This window comes from Desmodus rotundus, chromosome 6 (assembly GCF_022682495.2).
Source record: "Desmodus rotundus isolate HL8 chromosome 6, HLdesRot8A.1, whole genome shotgun sequence".
In the NCBI taxonomy this organism is placed as follows: Eukaryota; Metazoa; Chordata; class Mammalia; order Chiroptera; family Phyllostomidae; genus Desmodus; species Desmodus rotundus.
In genome coordinates, this window is record NC_071392.1 from 18813528 (window position 1) to 18835102 (window position 21575).

General features: G+C 37.1%; 1 protein-coding gene across 2 annotated transcripts in view; it reads left to right on the forward strand.

The window, feature by feature from the left end:
* Positions 1 to 6187: 6187 nt before the first annotated feature.
* SNX13 (sorting nexin 13) overlaps positions 6188 to 21575 on the forward strand; it is a 113830-nt gene continuing 98442 nt past the window's right edge. For both annotated transcript variants that reach the window (XM_024563072.3, XM_024563073.3), the window contains exon 1: positions 6188 to 6321. In XM_024563072.3, coding sequence (XP_024418840.3) covers positions 6310 to 6321 — 12 coding nt within the window. In that variant the 5' untranslated portion in view covers positions 6188 to 6309. The remainder of the gene's footprint in view (positions 6322 to 21575) is intronic.

Below are 21575 nucleotides of genomic sequence, written 5' to 3' on the forward strand. Positions count from 1 at the left end.
AAAGTAACTTTGTGCCAATTCATGTGATACATTACCATTTAAAAACAGTAATGATTCTTAGAATAATCATAGTTTTTTTGCCTTAGTTGTTAAACTAATAAAGTAGGAAGCAGTAACAGTCTTTGATTTCACCCTTACTCTGTAAAAATGGAACTAGCTGAGGTAAGCCTTAAATATGGGGACGTACTAGGTTTTGTCTTTGAGCACTGATTCCTTTTCTCATTTCCTCCTCTGGTTGAAGCAAAACAGGAGGTCAAAGGTTCATCACAATTCTTATGATTTATATAAGAACTTGTGGACAAGATCATTGCAAATTTTTAGTTTTTAAAGTTAACTGATTCAATACACTTAAAGACATAGTATATCTACATATATAATTCTGAATTATATATTTCTTTTTTTTTCATTCAATATTACGTTAACTTGGGCAAAACATACTTTCTGAGGCCTGGGTTGTTGTGCAGCACTTAGAACAGAGCCTGGCACATGGTAAGAACTTAATATTAGGTATTATAGAGAATTATATATCCAATATTATATATGTGTATATATGTATATCCTTATTGATATCACTATTTATATACAAGTGGAGTTGTTTTTTTTTAATCCTCACCTGTGGATATGTTTATTAAATTTAGATGGGGGTGTGGGGAGAGACAGAGTGAGAGGGGCAGAGAGAGAAACACGGAGTGGCCACTTCCCATACAAGCCCTGACTGGGGATCAAATCCAAACCCTAGGTATGTGACCTGACTGGAATCGAATCTATCTGGTGTATGGGACAACCTCCAACCAGCTGAGCCACCCAATCAGGCAGGGCAAGTGAAGTTTCTTCTTCTGTATCATCAGTTGTTCGGTTCTATAGACAAAAAATGTATAAGTAGCTTTATTATGCATTTCCCTTTACATTGTAGGGCCGTGAAACTATTCCGTACGATATAATACACAATTTTTTCAAAAGTCAGCACAAAAAGTGACAATTTAAAAAATCAAATCATTTAGAAGGTTGGGGAATCTCAAGAAAGAAAGTGGACTGCAACAAAAGAATGTAACAATATTATAGATTTATAAAACAACCTCCTAAAGCGGGTGGGGGGAAAGGTGCTGAACCAAGCAATTTTGGAAATAAGTGAAGTCTGTAAGACAAAACAAAAAGAACTATGTCTAGACACTGCACTTTAGTTCATAAAGTTATGTTTCCAAGGGGGTATTGGTTAACAATACTGCTATACGTGTACCCTGAAATTGAACAATTAGGTACATGGATGGCAGACGGTAGCAACCAGTTTTTGCGCTGGATGGCAGTGGGATTTTACAAACTGGCAAAGGGGAGATGATCCATCCTGGAATGATCCATCTGGTAATGGATACATCAGTAGATGTATGTTTAGCTTAATATACAGATAGTTTCATACAGAAATATTTATATAGGTATGTTTATATGGATTAGAGTACACCCATATACGTCCTTGCTTTGTTAACTGCAAGGGCTGGAAAAAAAAGGGCACTCTGAGTAGTAAAGAACACATCTAATGCCTACATCTTGATTTCTAATACCATTCTTCAAAACAAGAACCAAAGTTCCCTAGAGAAGTGGCTGATTCTAGGACTGGGGTATGATGTACTACCAGGAAGTAAGGAAGTGCTCAAAAACAAAAACAGAAACAATCACCTTCCACTGATGTATATTTAAACAATACAGGGCAACTGAAAGTGCTCCCAATGGCCAACGTTGGGACAGTCTGAGGAGCAAAATGAGAGAGTAGTGAATTTAACCCATAGTATAAAATCAGTCTCTGTAAGTTCATACTCGTATGAACAAATGATTGATTCAGTAAAATGCAGGAGAAAAACTTCCTGTGCAAAATCATTCCAAATAATTTATGGGGACTACTCCACCCCAAGGAGGAGGAGCATAAATTCCTGATCATTAAGAGTAGGCTGCACATAGTAGCTTCCTTCCAGGGAGTACAGTGTGGAGAGGGGGAAAAAAGAGTAAGTTTGCAGTGGAGAAACCTGGCGAACAGTACCTCAGCCCGGTGGTCAAAGTCAACTAATAAATCATGTCGATAGCATGTATTTTTGATGGGTGACCTGGGGCAAGTTACTAAACCTTTCCTCACCTCTGAGGGTAATAAGATCTACTTCAATGGTGTTTTTCAATTGTTAAATACATGTAAAATGCCTCCCATAGCAACTGGCCCATAATAGGTCTGAAAAATAATATTCATAATTGAGAATGCAATGCTTGAAAAGTGCCTTGGGTCTAATTTTTGTGATGTAAAAATATTTATTTCATAAATTATTGACTGAATTTGCCAGTGATTTAGTAATACTTCTGAAATATACTATAGACATGTATATTATTATTATTATTATTATTATTATGTGTATATATAAATAACATGGTCCTTTTGCTTTAGATCTCGATTTCATGGAGCTCTTATTGAGGAGATTTGTGAACATTATTGTTATGGCTGCATCTGCTGTTGGCAAATCTTCCTATTATTTGTCTGTGTCTATTATGCTTTCATTGCCTCAGTATTTCCTCAAAAAATACCACGCAAGATATAAGTGCGTGCTCGGCTGTTTGAGCTGGATATCAGATCATGCATAAAAGCCCTGAGATTTCTGCTTACTGTTGCCCTACACTAAGCTGTAACAAAGAACAGGGATATCCTCCTGTTGTCCCTTCTTAGAAAGTGTCTCCTCTGTTGGCAACATTTTACTTCAATACTGATTCACTGGCTTTAATACTGGACCTTGTTAATGAAGGCATAGTACTATTTAATATTCTGTAGAGGTGGTGACACTGATGATATTGCATTATGAAGAAACTGAAGTTAATGACGTGATTTGAGAAATTAAAAGATTGAATGTGACAATTGATAAGATGCAATTTGCTTGGGAGGTTGATTCTATACTTTGCCAGTTTCTCAGAAGGAATTATACCAAATTTGTGCCAACCTCAATATGTAGCAGATTAAAAAAAAACAACAACAAATAAGCGACCTGGACATTGTGAATTGTTGTTTGGAGGTTTAGAAATCAGTGGCAGTGGCCCATTTGAAAGCATCAAACATTTGATTTTTGCCTCTGATCTCTTTTTGTCATCCTTTCCTGTGTTAATCAGACAGATTGGATACTGCCATTGGAGGATCAAACATTTGGGAATGACAGACACAGATGTATCCTTAGTATGTTTCTCAAGATAGATTGCTTTGTTTTGTTTTAAATCTGATTGATAGCCAAAGAATCCAGCATCTCAGCTCAGCCTGTCTCAGGTTTCCTCTATAACTGATATGATGTTTTTAAGATCACATGGAATAAAACTGTAATCTCTATCAAATTAGGTGCTTCCTTTTATTTGTTTAAAGCTAGCTGCTTCTGTAAGCATTCTTTCCCAACTACATAACTCCTACATTTCCCTAACTCTAAAATGACATATCTTATTCACTTTGTTGATTACCTTGCTAGCATGATGCATGCTTAAAATATGAGTTTGTTTTTAACATATTTTATCTTTATCCCCCCTCCTATTACCCCCATGAAAATATTTGCAATGTATATGGTGAAAGAAAAGGTAGCTAACAAATGTCATAAACTTCTTACCAGCATTCTTAGTGATAATAGAAGTAATTCTTCCCCATAACTGCAAGATAAGAACAACCAATGGCCAATCTAAAAACAATTTTTTCTTTCAACATTAAGGATTTTGCTTCTTAGCAGGTTTAATTATGCCTATTCCTTTTGGGATCTTTTAGGAAGTGATTCATCCATTCACTTAAGAAATATTTATTGTTTATTATGTGCCATGCACTATTCTTGAATTCTAGAATAGGTGCTGAAAAGAAATCATTGAACAAAACAGAAAAATCCTGACCTCATGGAATTCACATTCTAGTAGAAAGAAGACAGACAATAATAAAAATAGTATTTACATTAGAAGGTGTAAGTGCTATTAAGAAAACTGAAGCAAGGAAGAAAGGGTGCTGGGGAGAGACAACATTTTAAATGAGATGGTCAGAGTAGGCTTCCTTAAAAAGGGTGACATTTGAGCAAAGATGGGACAGAAGTGAGGGAGCTAGCCTCGCAGTATCTCGTGGAAAGATCGTTCCAGATAAAGAGAATAGTTAGTGCAAAGGCCCCAGGGCAAGAGGAAGCCCCCGTAGTTATAGGAACGTGGTGCTGGAACAAAGTGCTTCGTAGAAATGAGGTCAGAGAGGTGACTATAGGGATTTGGTAGGCTAGCTAACAAGGTTTTTTAGGTCACAGAAAGGACTCAGGCTGAGAAAGCTGGGAGCTGATGATTTTGGCTTGTTCCGAGGCCTACAGATACACCTAAATATTGAAAGCATACCTATGTCATATTTTAGGTGGTATGAACCTCAAGTTATGTCTATACATAGCCTTTAAAATAAGTGAAAATGTCTTGCTTGTGGTATTGGAAAATATATATGAAGAAAATTAAATACTCAAGCCAGACCCCTAAATTACAGTTTTAATTCACTAGCTGGAATCTGAAATATTAATGAGCCTCCCTCTCTGTCTTCTTATTTACAGGTTGGAACAGTATCTTTTTCCAGGTTCCTTGTTGTCTCTAGTTTAATCTCTTGGTTTCCCTTAATATGTTAGTCTCGATAGTATTTTCCAATCTTATTCCCTATTCATGGCTTAATCTGTCAATACCAGTAACACATTTTACTGTGTTGCAGAGGTCAGAATTTTGCTGCCCCAGAAATATGGAAATTATGTATCAGATGTAGATTAAAACAACAAAATTTACTTGGCCTCAATTAGTTGAGCGGAGTAAAATCAGGATTTCTCTTTAATTCCTGCCTATCTAAATGAACCCTTTTGTTTCCTTGGTAAGGACGCAGTAGCATAGAGGTCGCACACGGTTTGTACTGCCCTTACTTAATGTTCTGAGATGAGAGTAATGTATTAAGTAAGTTTCACTTTCTCAATAGTACTGTTATTAAGGAACGGACATGGGGGCGGGGGACCCTGGCAAAGGGAAAGGAACTGTTACTAGTTTTAATTTTCCAAAATGCCTTTGTACCCCTTGTAATCAAAACAAAACAAAAACGGAAGGTGGTTCTGTATGTCAAATCTGAAAATGTACTTCTCAATTTTTTTAGGAGATGGTTTCTACAACTGGGTTACACAGCAGGTTCAGGTAAACTACTTCCATGGCAATCGAGGTAGAAGTGACTGCCTCCAATTCCACACACTGTAACCAGTGCCAGGCTCAGAATGTTATCTCAGGGGCTTTTAGGCACACTGCGTTCCAGAGTTCTGTCCCATGAAGTTGGGACCATTTACAATGACACCTGCTAAAATTTACTCACCCTGACAGAGAAACACAACCGGTCAAGAAACCAGTAAAGCAGTAGAGATGGCTGTTAAAAAACAAAAGTGACTTTAATTTTTTTTAGCGGTCTCTAAGCCCTCATTGTTATGCAGGTGCTGGCCAATCAACTAATCAGCGACAGTCCTAACTGTTGGGATCTGAGTAAAGCTGATACGCCCCGTATCACTTCCACAACCTGTCGCGTACCCCAGTAAAGAACTCGCCGAGGATTGGTACAAAGGAAAGTTTATGTCAAAGTTTAGGAGAGAGCGACAGAGCAGGCAGCACTGTCGGATCTTATTTAAGGTCCAGACCGTGCAGCGAGCTGGTCCTCCGGCGTGCACTTCGGTTGCCGCGGTGGCCACGGCAATGCGAGGGGGAAGCTCTTCTGCAGGACAGCTGCCGCCTAGTCCCGGAGACGCCCGAGCTCCGCAGCGCCATCCGTCAAAAGCTCGGCCTCTGTCGATCTCGCTCCACCCCAGGGCCAGCCGACCCCGACGTGCGGCGGAGGACAAGCGGTTCCCGCTGGCGTGCGCGCCGGCTCCTTCCTTAGGCTGGCGCTGGGGCCTCTCTCCACGCCCCGCGGTCCCTTTTCGGCCTGAGCGCCGGACTCCAGCACCCCAGCCGCCGGCTCCGAGTGGGCCGCAGGACGCCGGTCTCCGATCCCCGACGCGCCGGCGCTATGGAGACAGTCACGAGACGCCGGCGGCTCCTGCGTCCGCCAATGGGAGCGCACGTCGCGGGGAGACGCGGACGTCGCTCTTCCAAGATGGCGGCGCGTCCGTCGCGAGCGGCCGGGCCGGGGGGAAGCCAGCGAAGCCGACTAAAGCTGCCGCCCGGGAAAGGACTGAAGGAGCTGTTGCCGCCGTTGGCGGCGGCTCGGGCAGTTTTCGCTGCTGCTACGGCTGCTGCCATGCGGCGAGGCTAGGGAGGAGCTCACTTCCCTGGGGTGTAATAATGTTAACAGAGGTAAGCGGCGACGGCGGCCAGTGTTTACCTGTGAAATGGGGAAGGGGTCGGTGCCAGCCTGCCAGTGAACATCATTTCTCGCGCCGGCGGGCCCGACCCTCGGCAGCGGGCCGCGGGGCCCAAGGAGTAGCCAGGATCCTACAAGTGCCCCCTGAATAGGAGCTGTGCTGACTCAACAGAGTCCCACCACCTCTTGCTGTCTGTTCTCTTCTTTCGCAGTTGTCACTTGCCCGTCGCCCCTGGCACTGGTCTCCCTCCTGCTGTCCTTACCTCTTAACTTGCCGCTCCCTTCGTGGTGCCCCCTTCTAGGCTGCGGTGGCAGCGAGGGTCTCTCTGCGTTGCCGCTGGTTCCCGTTTCCCCATGGTGCGCCCGAGCTGTCCCTTCTCCAGTCTCCGGCCTCCACGGCCCTCCACCTCCGCGCTCGGGCAGCATCCTGGGTTTGTCACTTGGCCAGACCGACTTGTGTCCCACCCCACCTTTGAGGTGGACCTTCTCTCTCTTTCAGCGACACTTGGGCAAGCCCCACTCCCACACTCATCACCTTTCGCTTAAATCGTGGGAAGAACAAAGTTGTGTTTAGCATCCACCCTCTTCACTGCTTAACGCTCCCTTGGTACTGTCTCTCGGGAACAGTTTTGTTTTTATTTTTTTCCTTAGACCTGAAATGGAAATAGGGCAGCTATGACTAGCCAGTCAATTTCTGTGCCTAATGTCCATTGCAAAAAGCAGACTTTTTGAAGAAGAGTTTGCTTTTAAGAACTAAATAGGTGTTTGACACAGTGAACACAGTTGTGTGTAGTGGTATACCTAGGCAGGTGTAGGCATCATTGAAGATAAGTTCTGAAGTTGTGGATTTAAGGAAATATTTTAAAAGCTACTCACTTCAAGTGAGGATTTCGGTGTCAGCTGTCAGGGACTAGTTTGGGCATCTTTGCGGCCAATGTCCAGATAGGAATCAATTTTAATGGGCAATGGGAAGTATTCATACTTGGGCCACAAAGGAAATAAAAACGTTTGTGATAATAAAGGATCTACTTGCCTTTCCAACTTGGTTAACTCTGAGGAACTTCCTACTTTGGTATTTCTGCTTAATAATGTGTGCACAGAGCCTGGCATATGGCGTGTTTATTAAGTACTTACTGATTGCTTTTAATTCATGAACTACTTACTTTTAGTAGGTTGTAGTTCACTTTGTATTTCTAAGTTCCACAGATTTTTTTTTTCCATTTCCGGAGTTTATTTCATTCCTGCAGATTATGGTACATCATAAGCTTCTGTTGTCACTAGCAGCATTAGTTTAAAAAAACCATAGAAGTAGCAGATTTCCTATTTTCACCTCCAATTTTGGTGAGAATAATTAGCCTTGTAATAAGTTTTCAATGGTGTCTCTAAGTGTACAATATTATGAGATGATCTTTTGGCTGAATTTGTCTTAGGTTAGCATATTTAAAAACAATTGTAATGCTTTCACGTGAACTCATTGTGTCTGCTAATACAAGAAAAAGATAGTGTCCCTGGGGAAGGTTGAACTTTCTAAGCTTTTGTATTTTAAAATAATTGTTGCTTCAGTGACATAGTTCAAACAGTGAGTCAGTGACAGTAGTAAGATGCACTTTAGTGCTTTGTGTGTCCCGCGCGCAGCGTGGAAGTGGCAGGGCCAGGGCTCCCACCTTGGCAGCCCTGCCAAGTCTGCTACGGCTACACTGGACTGCCTCTCTGAAGTAAGGTGCAGATTAGATGGTACTTGGATCTCATCTTTGTTTTTGAGTACTTATTTTATAGATTAGAAAACTGAAGTCCAGAGACTTGTTCAAGGTCAAACAATGATTAGTGGCAAAGGTGAAACTTGAATCCCATCTCCCTACTCTCAGAACAGAACTCGGACCTTTTTCCTTTCAATGTGTTGTTTTCAGCTCTTTTGATAGATTTTAAAATAGGCTACTTACTTGTCTGAATATGGTCAGATAAACTGAAAAGTTATCATTACTTGAGACATTTTGCTTTGCTTTTAGCTTTTTTGTTTATTTAAACAAGGCTCAGGTGTAGCCCTATTTTAAAATATTTTAGATACAAAAATTGCACTTGGCCTGGCGGGGTGGCTCAGTTGGTTGGAGTCCTGTACACGGAAAGGTTGCTGCTTTGATCCCCGTCAGGGCACAGACCTAGGTTGTGTATTTGATCCCCACGCTGGGTCGCTTGGGGGAGGGAATCAATCGATGTGTCTCTAAAAAAATTTTTTTACTCAGTGTTACTTACTAAAAAATTAGTAGCATGGGACTCCTTTCTATTGCTTCTTCTACTGCTAACAGATAATCAAGTTTTAGAAGATGTGATTTATGTTAGATATTAAAATAGCTACTGGAACTATATGATGAAAGATTTTCATGTTCAACAAGCGTATCCTATGCTCAGAAAGTGGTGATCGTACTATCTGCTTGATCTTTTAGATTTTGCCATTGAGGTGCATGATAGCATCTCCATTAGCCCGATGAGAAGGCTGAGATTGAGAGTTAAAGGGGCTTGCTTGTAATGAGTGGTGGAGCCAGCAGTCACTTCTAGGTCCTCTTATTCCAAATTGTGTGTTGTTTTTGTGGTTCAGTATGGAAAGCGTCATTAACTTTTTGTACCTGATAATTACCAGTATACTATTTTTAGGGCTTTTTAACAATCAAGGTGAGGATTCCAAGTTTGTAGACACATAATAATGATAAACATTCATTTGAATAGCTTTGGTTTTTGTCAAAATAGATCCTTGAAACCTTTTCAGAAATGAGAAACCATACAAGTGATTAAATTAAGATAAAAGAGAAAAATACTCAATTGAGCAACTATGTTCAATGAACTTTGAAACTTGAGAAATATGATGGATTAGTGTGAATTGAAAATACAGCTCCAGGAGGTCATTTGCTTTTTCTTTTTTTAATGTCCCATTTTTTCCCCCCTTGTACTGTCTTGCTCCTGTTAGGACTTCTTACTCTTAATGTTACCCCTATAGCAGTCGGTAAAAAATTTGTCAAACTTAAAAATAATTTGTTTAGTACACACTCACCTTCTAACACCCTATTCCCATTTTTAAAATAGGAGTAAACTTCTGTATATCAGAATTACTTAGGTATGGGATGTTTACCTGATAATTTTTTTCAGTTAATCTTAATTTTCACAACATTGAATGTGATGAAATATTCATCAGTTTTCATTAAACACACTTTTAAACTATTCGTCGATGTTTCAAAGCTGTCAGGGTTTTTATTCAGAGCATTTATTGTCACAGAAAACTGAAAGTGTGGAAGATGTAGGAAAACACGCCACATTTGCACCAGTGTCTGGTGTTCTCTGGAGGCTGTTGCACGGGAAAAGCAATTAGCAGCCTATTGACATTTGTCTTGTGCTTTTAAAAATAGCAAATCAAAAATTTAGTTATTTAAACTTAATAGTTGTTTGGGTTGTATGCAAATGTAGGGTATTAATGTTACGTAAAAATTGTTTATTTTATATTTGGGTTAAGTTACTTCCATCCAGATCTACTGATTTTTAGTGTATTAGCACTAATTCTTGATTTTGTGGTTTAAAAATTTGATACAGAGGGGAAAAGGTATAAAGTGCAGCACTGTTAGAAGTCCTAGGTTAATACTTGTTAAGGGAGTATGATTTTGTGGTTCAAATAAATTTGGAAGATACTTGCCTAAAGGAATTATAATAGGCTTCTCTGGAGGACTGCTCATAGCTTTTGATAGGTGATTTACCCTCAAAGAAGGCGATGGAGGTTGCATTATGTTTCAGAGTTGTTTCATCTGTTGGTTTTGTTTCTATAGTGAACTCGGACTAATATTGAGCCTTACAAGGGTTTCTGGTATTTCATTTTAGGAAATCCTGAGATGTGATGCGTTGTGCATCAAGGAAGGAACTTTGGACTTGTAGGGCTCTTTTTTATACAAACACACTCACATTGATACACTCTTGCTCGTACTAAATGATTAGTAAAAAATTATGCCTTGATTTCGTTGATATATTTGTTAATAGGAATACTCTTGCGATGGGTTAATTCTTAAACAACATGAGCTATTTCTTTAATTATTAATTGATGACACCATAAAGGCAACTAACCAGGAAAAGAACTTTAGGTACATTGACATTGAAAGGATGTTAAGCTAGAAAATGTTGTGATGAGAGTGAACTTTGAATTAAAGCAAGTTGACAGCTCTTAACATACTAAATAACATTTAAAAAGCATAAGCATGGTTGAAATTGAGTGAAAAATAAGGCTGGAGTCATAGTAATCCATACTTACGTCTGTCAACGACACCTACCAGAGTAGCAAGGTGGCACACAAATGACCTGTGTGTTAAGCGTTATAACCGTGAGTCCTGACTTCACCTCTTATTTTTGATGTGGCAGTTGTTTGAACTTTTTGAGCCCTCGTTTCCTTCTGTGTAAAATTGGAATAATAATAGCACTTTCCTAGGCTGCTGTCTCATTATTGTGAAGATCAAATAAAGTGAAAGAGGGTATGTAACTCATTGTAAACTGTCAGTCATTATACAAATATCAGATTTTTTCTTTCTGTGTGCCTTGTACTGTTATGAATTCAGGTCCTAGGTTCCATCTAGCTTTATGGCTCACTAACTTCTCAGTAGGTGGGCGATGGATACCAGGAGAAAGATGTCCCCTGGCCATTGGTGTAGTTTACAGAGGAGGCAAAGAATAGACTAAAAGAATTGAAAGGGAAAAAATAGACTGAGAACATGTCCTGCAAACTAGTGATGAGGGTAGTGTATTATGTGGTTGGTAAACTGATGCCAAAGGATTTCTGAAAGGGAAATTCCAAAAAGTATTTTGTAAAGGTTTACTTATTTGAAGGTTAGCAATCATTTCTGTGTATATACTCAGAAATATTTGTAGGAAATCTTTTATTTTTAATCAGTTCTGGCAATCCTAAAAGTCTTGGTATGGTTCTGAAAAGGAAAGCTGTTGTTTAGGATGATTTTCATAAGTCTGTGTTATGACCTGTACTGGCCATTATATTTAGTGGATTAATTTGTTTACCAAACACAAATATACTTACTGTGTGATAGGCACATGCTAAGTTCTGGTGCATTAGTGGTGAGTCAGACCTAGAACCTGCCCTCAGAAAATTAACTATCAGAATTAAATTGTGCCAGTTGGGCCATGGTTCAGCCAAAGCCTTGAGGTCTTTTGTCAGAATCAAACAAGTAATATAATTAAAGGGTGAAAAATGAGGAGGAAGAAAAGCTAATTACTTATATTAGCTTTATAACTCCAGGTAAAGCTACTAGTTTGGATGAGATGGCAGCTTTAAAATGAGGTTCTTAAAACTGTAGTCAGCCCATCTCAACTGTCTGCATTTGCTCCAAGCTAATTCACAGTGTGAAGTGAAAGAAAAAATGAGAACAGAGAAGAAAAATTTGTGAATTTGTCACTATTTTTTCCTTGACAAGACTAACTCTCTTTAAGAGGTCTACCAAATTTTCCAAAAGACACAGCTGAATTCCATTACCCTGCTGAAGGTAATACTTAGTCCCCACGCACCTTTCATTTATTTGCTTATTTTACATTTCTTCCCTACTTGAATGTAAGCTCCTGAGGATGGGGTTCACAGTTGTATTCCCAGTGTCTGGAACAGAGCTGGAGGCTTAGTAGTCCTCACTAAACATCTGTTGAATGAATGTTGAATATTCTTTGCAGTAAAATTAAGGTAAAAGTGAAAAATTACCAAGAAAACATTGTCTATGGTAAACTTAAACTGTCATGTTAATTACCCTTCATGGATTGTTTACTCTCTATGTCCATTAAACTTTTTTTATTAGTGCACTATAGTATTGTGTTTGGGGTTATAAAACAAAAAAGAGTTTGACAAAAAAAAGTTGAACATCAAGCTTTTAGTTGGAATGTAAGTCTCTGTTAATTTCTCCTACTGGAAAAATCTGTTTAGATTGATGTTATTTTCATGTAGCCCATTATAAATGCAGAACAGCTTGGATTCTATCTTGTACCTTGTCCTGTTTAAATTTTATTGTGATTTCATGAGTACCACTTAAAAACGTATTCCTGAGCTAGGTAAATTGAAAGAAAGCTTTATTTATAATAGTACGATACTGATTTTTGTGGCACTTCATTGAATGTTTCATAGTTTGTACAGCCTTTAATACTATCTTGAAAGTTTGCAAGCATGAGTAAAAATTTGGTCATGAATTTTAACAAGTTGGAAAATTTGGGGGCATATTTTCAAGAAGTGCAGCTGCCACCACAGTCTCTGGACATGCTGCTTGGTGCCACACTGTTAGAAGACTTCACCCGCCTACAATTGTGTTGCGTACTTAGAAATAGTATGTTCCAGAGAGTTCAGTAGTGATTCTGTGTTCAAGTGTGAAAATTAAACTGGCCTAATGATTTTTAAGTTAGTACAAGAGGCTCATATTCGTCAAGTGTGGTAGATCACAGTTGTGGGCTCATTGCCCTGTTTTCTCCAGTTTCCTGAGAAATCTTTTTATTCTGAATCCTCTGTGAAATCCCTAAATTGACATCCTGCTTTGCTTTTGACCTTAGCCCTGCATTGTTGGAGAGTCCTTGGATGTTACTCTATTTAAACCTGAATTCCTTTTGCTTCTGGAACCCTGGGGCTATTTTTAGCCTGGCCTTGGTTTGGCACAGGAGAGAGTATGGGATTCTTTGTATTGTGACTTTTCTTTTCAGGCTAGACTTGTGTGACAACAAGTATGTGTGTGCAGAATGGCTTGTGGATTCACCATCATTTGAGCCTTGGAAATTGTAAATCCGATTGAAAGTTGTACAGTTTTAATGGAAAGTTAAGTATGAAATAAAATTCCACATCATTTTAGTTATTATATAAATTTTGGGAAATCGTGGTCTGATTTTAAGATATTATGTGTTCTCCAGCGTTTCTCCAGATCATAATATTGTACTTTAGAATTCGTTCTTGATTTCTCTTCAGGAGTTTGAGATGGCATTTCGTTCTTGGAATTTTTCTCAGAGTTTAATCAGACTGCAACTGTTAACACAATCAGCTATTTTGATATTCAGTGTTAATTACTAACATCTGATGCTTTTTCTTGAATGATAGTACCTAAGTGTTCAACACTTAAACTGTTCCAATTGTCTAATCCTGGTAAAATTTAGCAGAAGAGGAGGAAATGGGCTAGTGGGAGGTTGGAACTTGAAAGGTAGAACACAACAAAAAAAACAAAAAGAAACTGAACTGGTGTGCTTTAGTGGATGTGCTGACTACATAGTAACTTTAGAAAAATCAGTTAGGTTTAAGAGTATTTTATAATTTATGACAATGTATTTTATGAACCAATAAAGCTCTACAAGTTAATGTCTGATAGCTGAGAATATTCAGTAAAAAAACGGGCATTAACGCAGAATTTACAAGACTACCAACGTTAGATTGTCTTTGTATTGGGACTCAGAGTGTCAGTCCTTTATGTCTGTAACTTTATCTCCACGTACAGGCACTTTTAATCACAAATTGAACGTTCCTAGTTTTGGAAGGAGAGTATGTGCTTTTGGTGAAGAATGATAGCTTGTGTCTGATTATTTGGATTTGCATCTAAATTTTGTCACTTCAGAGCATTTTGACTTCAGACTTACTGAGCCTCAGTTTTCTCCTGTGTGTCACTTCTAAATGAATGGTCCTTACCCCTCAGGGTTGTTGTAAGTATTCAGTGAAATAACACATTCTAAGTGTCTCCCACAGTAACACTCAATAACTATGAAGCTTTATTATTATTTTCTTAGATGTAAATAGCAAGTGGTTTATTTTTGAAACTTGGAATTTAATGTTTGAAGCTGTTTTCTGTCTTTGTTTCATTGAGGAAGTTTTAAAATATCAAATTAATGACCCATGATCTAATTCTTTCTGTTTTTATGAACTTTGTAATTTATGTGTTGCATTAAGATCTAGATTTAGACTGAATTCAGGAGGAAAGTAAGAGAGTTGACACCTATATAATTGGTCATAAATTGAACTTTCGACTAACCAAGTTTCTTCTGGCCATTTTACTACAGATGAAGGGAAAGGGAAAATTGTAGTGTAATCTCATTTCATGCTTTAAAAATGCCAGTGTTACGTAGTTTTCTGCTATGGGAAGTACTGTGGTCCTTGTCAATTTGATAACATTTTATGTAAAGTAGCTCTAAATTTATATAGGCTCTTTTACTGAATGGTTCCTTTAATAGGGAATATAAACGTGAGTATTGTTAAAATCCTTTGAATAAAAAATATGTAGTCAGCTTGATTCGTATTAGAACTGTGCTGTGGGTTAGGAAACGGATTTAGGGCTAAGTTATTACAAATAAAATTAATACTTAGAATTCTAAATATAGATATTAGGCCTATAAATAGTTTTAGTCCCTTTATACAATAGCAGCTTATCAGCATTCATGTAATAGCACAATAAACTACTATACTTAACGAGTGGTATGTTCTTGTTATAACAACATATTACTTCTGGGGAGGTTATACCACAAGGTCCTTTGTGGGTGGAGCTATGTCTGTCTGTACTTTTCTTTCTAGACTTATTTCTCCCCTCTTTCCCCTGTCACTTAGTAGATGTGTTGATTTCCCCCCACCCCTGCTCTGTCGTTTATTATTCTCCTCTATGTCTGCAGGTCTGCAGTTTGCTAACTCAGTCGTTCGCCCAACCTTTACCTTTTGCTCCTGTCTCAAATATATCAAACAGGCCTTAATAGAGAATTTAACTTTTATTTTTTTAAGTTATACTTCACTTACAGGGTTAAAAATATTTTCCATTGTTAATTTAAAGGGCAAACAAAACATTTTATATACATTTTAAAAATATAGCTTGATATAATTTCCTTTTATGATTCTATGTCTCTTGTCTGAATTTATCTTAATAAAAAACTCATAATCTCCGAGTTAATGAACATGGTTGTGCTTTTTCAATTGTGAATTAAGGAATCTGGTAGTACTTTCAGAATTATTTTTCTGATATTAAGTTACTGTGTAGCCTTCAGGAATGTGATAGAAATTTATTTGAATCTGTACCAACTCTAGAACATACCCTAAAAGTTATCTAAATACTAATACCTACAAAATCTACATTATATTAAAGAGTACCAAGGACTTTAAGGGTTAGTGTCAGTTTAGTACTTCAGGTTTTTCTGAGAAGTTGAATTTTTAAATCTTAATAAATTACCTTCATTTGATTAATCAGATATGGTTTGCAGCATTTGGCCCATCTCCTCCCCCTGCCACCGCCCTGACCTCCTTTATAAAAACCTTCTTGAGAGTCATTGTGAAGTATTGGTTCAGAACTTGCTTGAATTTTAAACCCAGCTCAGTTCATGGTCCAATTCTATGACTTAGCTGTTTCTCATGTATGGAACAGTCGGTAATTTAACTTATGTCAGAGTTGTTATGAGAATTAGATGTGTGTAATAAGTATAGATTTACAGTCTATGTATTGCATACATATATAACATATAAAATTGTCAGCAGAGGCCCTGGCCAACGCGGAGTACTCAGTACAGGATGCTCCTGCTGCTGTGTTAGAGGACGCCCTTTTCAATGAGAAAGAGAGGGAAGGCAGGGGGTTGGTGGCGGCTCAGTTATGTTCTGAGTTGAAGATTGAGCTCTCTGCTGTAATAGGCTGTGTTGTTTGATTTCTCCTTGGATTATATAGTATGGGGAAAAGTAGAAGTTGAGTGGTGAATATTGGGACTTTCAGTCTTGCATTGTTATAGTCCTGTATGAATGAGGGAGAAGGGGCCCATTTACTGACATGGCCTGTTTTGTTGTGCTTTTGCACCAGTGAACCGTTGTGGTGTAAGTTGGGTGTACTTGAGTAGAGGAACACTTTTGTGACTGGAAGTCTTCCGATGTATACATTAAATCCATTCTTTCTATTTTTTTCTAATTTACTTTTGTTAGAGGAGCTTAAGATGTATTGCCATGTATCACCTTATTTTTCATGAGGTAATGATAGAGAATGGCCCTGATGTGTGCGGATCTTCGTGTACTATCATGTGGCCCAAACAGAGTGGTAGGGAGACAGATTGCTGGGTTAGAAACGACAAGTGCAATACTGTATTATTCAAAGCAATACCTTTTGTTTTAGTTTAGTGTCATAGTGACAGGTTGGAAAGAGAACAAAGACTTTATGGGATAGTAGGAGAATTAGTGAAGAACCTGGATAGTCAAGATTTTAATTTCCTTTTGGTGTTTCCTTTCTGGCGTTGAAAAGTATAGTGGAATAATACGCCCCTCTCCATGAAAACATTTCCATGGTTATTTCATGGGAAAGAATGAATTACAGTATTTTTTAGACCATAAGATGCACCAGACCATAAGACATACCTAGGTTTTAGAGGAGGAAAATAGGAAAGAAAAACCCGTTCCACTGCTGTCCCCCTGCCCCACACCAGGTCAGCTACATTTGGACTATAAGACGCACCCCCCATTTCCCCCCACATTTGGGGGGTGCGTCTCATAGTCTGAAAAATACGGTAAAACTCCATTATTCAGAGAGAACTTTTTAAAGAATGATTTAAATATAATTTAAACGTTTACTTTGTTCTTAGATGTTTTACAAGAAATGCAATTTTAAATGTTTAATTATTTCTAAGAATACAATTGAAATTTCTAGCAACATAATTTTCAGCCTTTTAAAATTCTCACAAACTGTTGGTGGAAATCCATCCAGGTTTCTTTTTCTTTATTCACATACATTGACCGTCTAGGCATAGGAGTAGTATAACCTGTTAGAGATGATGTCATTTTAATTCAAAGACTTATTTCTGTTGTTGGAGCCTCAAGGAGGTGATACAGGGGTCTCCTTTTCTTTATGTAGGCATTCATAGCAAGTTATTTTTCTTTTTCAGATGAAGATAGCTTTTTTGGCAGTTTTTAACATAATTTATGCTTATAAAATTTGAAACAAAGTTAAGTATAAAGAAGCAATATTAGTTGCTTTTAATTTCATCGCTCAGAATAACCACACTTCCTATGTACAGTATCCCGTGTTATAGTTGTACACTGTTTAAAGTGGGATCATATGTACAAATTTGTATAACCTCCTGTCTTCATTTAATACAAATTTATAGAACGATTTTATTTATGATTATTCATGTAAAAATTGTAAGTAAAATAGACTACTGTCAGAGTTTACTTTAAAGGAAGACCATGCTACAATTAAGCAGCAGTCATTGCAGATATGCAAAAATGGCTCATTTCTTAGAAATGTTACTATAGCTGATAACTTTATTGATTAGTCAATGCAGAAAAAATCCTGATATTGTAGAAATACCAAGAAAGCATTTGATGAAATTCAGCTTCTATTTCTGATTAAATATGTTTAATAAAATAGAAATAGATGAATACTGTGTTAAAAATTGTATGGTAACCGATGTCAACAGCATAACTTTATATTTTTTAATATTATATGTAGCTTTTTAAAATCACGAACAAATTTGACTTGCAGTTTTTTATCTTTACCTCTCACATAGATGAAAATTATATTTTTGCTTTAAAAGTTTGGATTTTTTTGATCACTGGTGGGGTTGATAATTTTTCATATGCTTATAGGCCATTTGTATTTTCTGTTTCAAGTTGCTTGTTTCTATCTTTTTCTTTTCAAGTATTGGTCTATTTTTTAATGATTTATAACATCTCTTTTCATAGCTTTTAATCTTTTGTTGTAATTGGTGCATATATTTTTGCAAGTGTATATTGGGTTGGTCAAAAAGGTTTTTTTTTTTTGGAAGATGGCTCTAGTAGTGCTTAGTTGTTTTGAATTTCATTTGAAACAATTTTGTTGTATTGCAACAGTTGTCATATCAGCATGCATTAAAAAAACATCAAAATTGGGGATTTTTGTGTAGCCATTTTAATATTGAAGATAGAAGATATGCAACACTTTTGGCATATTAAGTGTGCTTTATTATTTCAAGGAAGATAAAACACAACTGAAATGCAAAAGAAAAGATTTTGTAGTGTATGGAGAACATGCTATGACTGATTGAATGTGTCAAAAGTGGTTTGCGAAGTTTGTGCTGGAGATTTCTCGCTGGATGATGTTCCACTGTTGGGTAGACCAGTTGAAATTAGTAACAATGAAATCGAGATATTGAGAACAATCAATGTTCAACCAAGCAGGAGATAGCTGACACACTCAAAATATCCAAATCAATAAAGTCATTGTTGAAAATGAAAAATGTGTACTTTATTTCATGTAAAAAAACTAAATGGACATTTTGGCTGAACCAATATGTGTTTATAGATTTTTTTGCTGTAATATAAATTTATTTTATGTTAAATATGTGAATCTTTTCCTACAGATTTTATCATGTTAAAGTGTGTAATTCTGACCCTAGATTATACAGTGGTTTATACTTTTTTTCGGTCAGAAAATCTAAGCTATTTTCTACATATTTTTAGTGTTTTGAGGAAAATACTCATAATTATCAATTTTTATAATGGAAAATTACAAACATACAGAGACCTTTAGAAATATTGCTGTCAGAACCCATGTACCAATCAATTACTTAGATTTGTTAACATTTTGTCACGTTTGTTTTAGACCTGATTCTCTTTGTGTCATTTTTGTTGTTACTGTAGCTGAACCGTTTTAAAGTAAATTGCACATACTTTGTTACCTCTCCTCAAAATACTCTCCTAAATATCCCAAGAATAAGGGTGTTTTTTTGATAGAACTATAGCATTATTGTCACACTAAATAAAATTACTAGTAATTCCCTATTACCATCTAATATTCAGTATATACAGATTTCCCCAGTTTGAACTGGGATCTAATCTAGCAACATCATTATTATGTCTCTTTAATCCAAAATACATAATTTCCCCTTCTTTCTTACGCTTTCTCCTCTTCATTGTTGTGGGTGGTTGTCCTGTGCATCAGGATGCAGTATAGGATGCACACAGCAGTATCCTTGGCTGCTGTGGTAGCCCCCACCCTCCCATTTTGATACCGAAAAATGTTTTCATACATTGCCAAATGTCTCTTGGGGGACAAAACTGCCTTCGACTGAGAACTGCTGCATTAAAGGTAGTACCTTTTCCACACTTTATTTTTTTAGATACTTCTTAGAATTGTTTTTATCTTGAATCTGTTCTGTGTGTATGTCCTTTAGCCTGTTTTGTTTATTTATTTTACTTTTCTTTGTTGTTTAACTAGTAAGTAGTAATTTAAAAAATAGCTTTATTGAGATATAATTCACATATAATGCAATTCATCCAATTAAAGCATACAATTCAGTGGCTTTTAGTATATTTACAGAGCTGTGCATTTATTGTCACAATAAGTCGTAGACTTTATTACTCCAAACAGAAAAGCCCAAATCTTTGAGCTCACTTGAAAATTGGGTGTTTTGTCTATTTTTTGTTTAGGTCATTATCAGATACATGATTTCCAAATATTTTCTCCCATTCTGTGGGTTGACTTTTCATTTTCTTCATGGTATCATTGTAGCACAAACTTTTCTAATTTTGACCTAGTCCGATTTATCTACTTTCTTCTGTTGATTGTGCTTAGATGTCAAATGGTATTTAAGTTTTTGCAATCATTTTCTTTAGTTAGCTTCAGGAATTGGTATCAAGTATCACACAAGCAAAATGAAATAAATAGAGGAAAGTAGGGCTGAAATTAAGCCAATATATTTTTTCCTAACTTGAATTTTGAAAGTATAATTTTTTGTGAGTTTTATTATCATATCTAGATGGGTGTGTGTGTGTGTGTGTGTGTGTGTGTGTGTGTGTGTGTGTAGAAGACTACTGAAAATTTGAGGGAGAAGATGGGTTGGGGTTTACATTGTTGCAATGCTGGATAATTAGCAACCACTATTCTCTGTAGTGGGGATGCTAAATAACTACAGTAACCTAAAACTGCAGTGTTCCTGTCTTAATTGCCCTGCTCTGAATGTTCTTAATGGTTAGCCACACCTGTGAGGGGAGGAAGACTCCTCCCAAAGCAGAGACTGTATTATTCCAACCCTGCCCTCCTCTGTGTAATCTGCTTAGTTCTTGCTGAATTCTTGTCAGCATTATTTCATAATTATTGGGGTGCTTATCCATGGTTTTTTTTTTTTCTCAGTACATTCTGAGTCTCTGGGTCTTAACTTTTGAGATTTCTTACCAGATTGTCTTGTTATTTCAGCAGCTCCCGGTTCAGGAATCGTAGCTCAGACAGGATAACGCCGAGGACAGTTTTTCGTGGTCCATCTGCGTCTTCACAGACACTTGTGGCAGTGTGTCTGCCCTCACACCTCCACCTCCTTAGTGGCATACTTCTTGTTAAACGTCTAAACAGTTTTATTTACTACTTAAATAGTTAAACCTAGACATTATACAAATATATATTTTTTCTTTTTAAGGTTTTCTATATACAAATTTGTTTTAAAAGTTGTGTCTGTGTTAAGTTTTTTCTTTGTTATTACCATAATTTGACCAACTTTTGTTTTGCCTTCTCAAACAGGATGTTGGTTTCATGTGTTGTATTTGGTGGAGTAGAAGTTTTATGGCAGCCTTTATAATCGTTGCTTGATAGAAATAAATAGTAAAAGTGTATTCACTTAAATGTTTTAAATGACTTAATTTAATGTTAATAAAATGAGTTAAGGATATGGTGTGTCTTTAGGAAAGTGGTATGTGCAATCTAAAAATAGGTATTTTAATATAGTTTTTGTTTTAAAAATTACATGCTTATTGAAAAGTAAAATAGTGCAGAAGTGTATTTGGTAAAAAGTAAAAGTATTATTTGCTTTTTCCATTTTAAAGACAGTCTTGATACTTCTATACCTTTCTTGTTTCAACATAGATGAGAATTTTCTTTAAAATTTTAAAAATCACTCTTAAAGATAGTGATATGAATTATCTTTTCCTGCTTTGATAAGTTTCTCAAGTGTTTATTTAATTTTTCCAATAGTTCTTATGTTTTATACTCTTCTCCCCTTCTCTCTGCCCTATGGATAGTAGTTGCTCAATGAATTGATTGACATAGAAACCAAAAGCAAGTGGAACCTAAATGCTAAGTGTGCAGGGGCTCTGTCCGCTATGGATGAGAATAAGTCTACCAAGACAGGATCTGCTTGGGGAGGAAAGGTGGCCAATCTCTCAGAGGAGAAGGAGTGGGAACCTGTTCCTCAGTGGGCTTTTATTGGGTTTAATTTGCATAGGAATACAGGTAAAGCTCATCATTCATTGTTAGGCAGTAAGGATCAAACAATAGATAACATTCAA